Here is a 2,520-nt window from a genome sequence, read left to right as displayed (position 1 = left end):
GGCAAACACTCCATTGTTAAACTTGCCCTGGGCCTTTTGGCCACCAAGGATGACCACCGAATCAAGCAGGGCCCCTTTCCGCTGGTAGCTCAGCAGGCTGGATGGCCTCTCCTGCTGTCGTTCCACAAGGACACTCTCAATCAGGGATGTGTGGGCTGAGCTGTTCTTCATGCCCATCAACTTGTTGCTGGCAAACATCAGTGTCTTGTTGGAGACGGCATTGAGATTGATGTAAGAGAAGAACTTCTTGAAATACTTCTCCCGCTCCTCCTTCCGGAAGTACACCCAATCTATAAGTGCGCTGAGAGCCTGGTCCTCATTGAGCACATGCAAGTTTTCATCTTGAAGCAGGCGGCCAAAGATGACAGGTGGACAGCACATGAAGCCCTCAGGCTGCACGGAGCCCTCAGGACTGGCCCAGTAGTGGAAGTTGTCGCAGATCCCAGTGTAGGCCAAGTCCGATACCTCTTGGAGCCCAAACAACTCAGCCAAGAGGAGGTAGCGCAAGCAGTTGGCATGGCGGATGGACTTAATCAGGTAGTCACTGCAGTGGATTTGAAGGTGTGGTATGTTGAAATACTGGGCCCCACGAAGGAGCTCCTCCACGTTCTGCTCCGAGATCACCACCTTGCCGCTGTAGAAGTAGTCCAGGAGCTGGTCCACCGTGGCCGGACTCAGGTAGCTGGGGTCAATGGTGATAAACAGCTCATCAGTGGTCTTCACATCATTGCCAGAGATGATGTTCTTCACTACTGAAGAGACGGCAGCCAGCACAACACGATGTGCATAAAAGACATGGTGGTCCACAGTCAGGGCCATATCCCAAAACTCTTTGCGTTTCCTCTGTTCGTTCAGTTTCTGCAGCACGAAGCTGTTGTAGTTTTTCTCAGTGAATATCAATTTCATGGTACTTCTTGCCAGCTGTGGCAAAAGATCAGCGGCAGGCACTGCAAAACAGACTTTTTCAGGCCTTTAGGATTTAGACTGATGGTTGTTTGCAGAGCAGCTGACTGGGGAAGAGTGAACGGTGGGAGAGAGGATGATGTCATAGTTGACGTGGTCATCACAATGCAGGCCCTCCAGAGACCTTTCTCAGAGGGTCAGGGTCTTTCTCCCCTGTGATGGCTCCAACCTGCCAAGGCCAGATACCCTACTAGGACCTAGGACCTAGGACCTAGGGCACAGGACCCAGAGCCCAGGAGAAAACTCAGACATGGGTGGCAACTCCCACCTGGGGCCTTCAAACCTCAGTTCAAGGTTGCTTCTGGAACATCAGAGCCAGGTTGGGCAGGGGGTTGGTGCAAGGAGGGATAAGGGGAGGCTGGGGGAAGGAAAGAGATTATTAGCAGAAGAATCCACCCATTGTACAGGAGGGAAACTGAGGCCGAGACAAGAGAAGGGACTTTCCCAAGATCACATAGCCAGTTGGAAGTAGAGCAGGGCCTGGAACCCAAGCCTTCTGGAACTTAGTACTCTTTCCACCCTTCCAGGAAGCTCCTCACTACTCAGCTTTCCCCAGTCTCTGATTCTCAGGCCTGGAAGTACCTTTCTCTGCCAACATTCTGGCCATCAGAGAAGAAAGGCTCTGTTCTTTGGCTTCTGACCTTTGTGGCCACAGATACCACTCTTTTTTAAAATAGGGGAGAGGGGCCTGCCCAGTGGTACAGCAGTTAAATTTGTGCACTCTGCTTCAGTGGCCCAGGGTTTGCCGGTTTGGATGCCAGGCACAGCCATACGCACCACTTGGCAAGCCATGCTGTGGCAGGCGTCCCACATATAAAATAGAGGAAGATGGGCACGGATGTTAGCTCAGGGCCACTCTTCCTTAGCAAAAAGAGGAGCATGGGTGGCGGATGTCAGCTCATGGCTAATCTTCTTCTTCTTCAAAAAAAAAAAAATAGAGGCGAGGTAGAAGCCACTCCCTGGAGCAGGGATACCAGAGTTAGCATCCAGTGAGTGGCAATGGGAGGGCCTCTAAAGCCCTGATTACGTCAGTTCCTAGGCAAACCGGGACGTCCTCTGCATATTTCCAAGGCTCTAGTTGTCAAACACTGGGGGCTGCAGTGGGTCAGCTCTCCCCATCAAGTGTGGACTTGGACACGTTGCCCAGACTCTCTAAACCTCAGTTTCCTCAGGTGTGAGATAGCAATAACAGTACCTGCTTCATAGGTTGTTAAGAGTTTAAATGAGAAAACGACTAGAGAGTGTTAGCACAGTGTTTGGTTCATAGCAAATGTTCAATAAACGCTACCTGCCATATTGTTGTTAGTGCCCTCAAGTGGATTCAGACTCCTAGCGACCCTGTGGACAGTAGAGCGGAACCCTGCCCGGTCTTTTGCATGATCCTCTCACCTTTTGGCGCTAAACCAGATAATCCTCCGCTGCAATTCATAAGGTCTTCATGGCCAACTTTTCTTGGCACTGGGTGGCCAGGTCCTTCTTTCTAATCTGTCTTAGTCTGGAAGCTCCACTAAAACCTGTCCACCATGGTGACCCTGCTGGTATTTGAAATCCTGGTGG

General features: G+C 51.2%; 1 protein-coding gene across 1 annotated transcript; it reads right to left on the bottom strand.

Moving 5' to 3' along the window:
- Nucleotides 1–6: 6 nt before the first annotated feature.
- LOC124232299 (calicin-like) lies at nucleotides 7–1,287 on the bottom strand (the record flags this gene model as incomplete). Its single annotated transcript, XM_046649262.1, has 1 exon — nucleotides 7–1,287. A coding segment is annotated over exon 1 (900 nt), but the record flags the coding sequence as incomplete, so codon positions are not given.
- Nucleotides 1,288–2,520: the final 1,233 nt, after the last annotated feature.

The sequence above is a fragment of the Equus quagga genome, unplaced genomic scaffold (assembly GCF_021613505.1).
Source record: "Equus quagga isolate Etosha38 unplaced genomic scaffold, UCLA_HA_Equagga_1.0 HiC_scaffold_4397_RagTag, whole genome shotgun sequence".
NCBI lineage: Eukaryota > Metazoa > Chordata > Mammalia > Perissodactyla > Equidae > Equus > Equus quagga.
The sequence above is the reverse complement of the archived record's forward strand: the minus strand, read 5'-3'. Positions and strand labels throughout refer to the sequence as shown.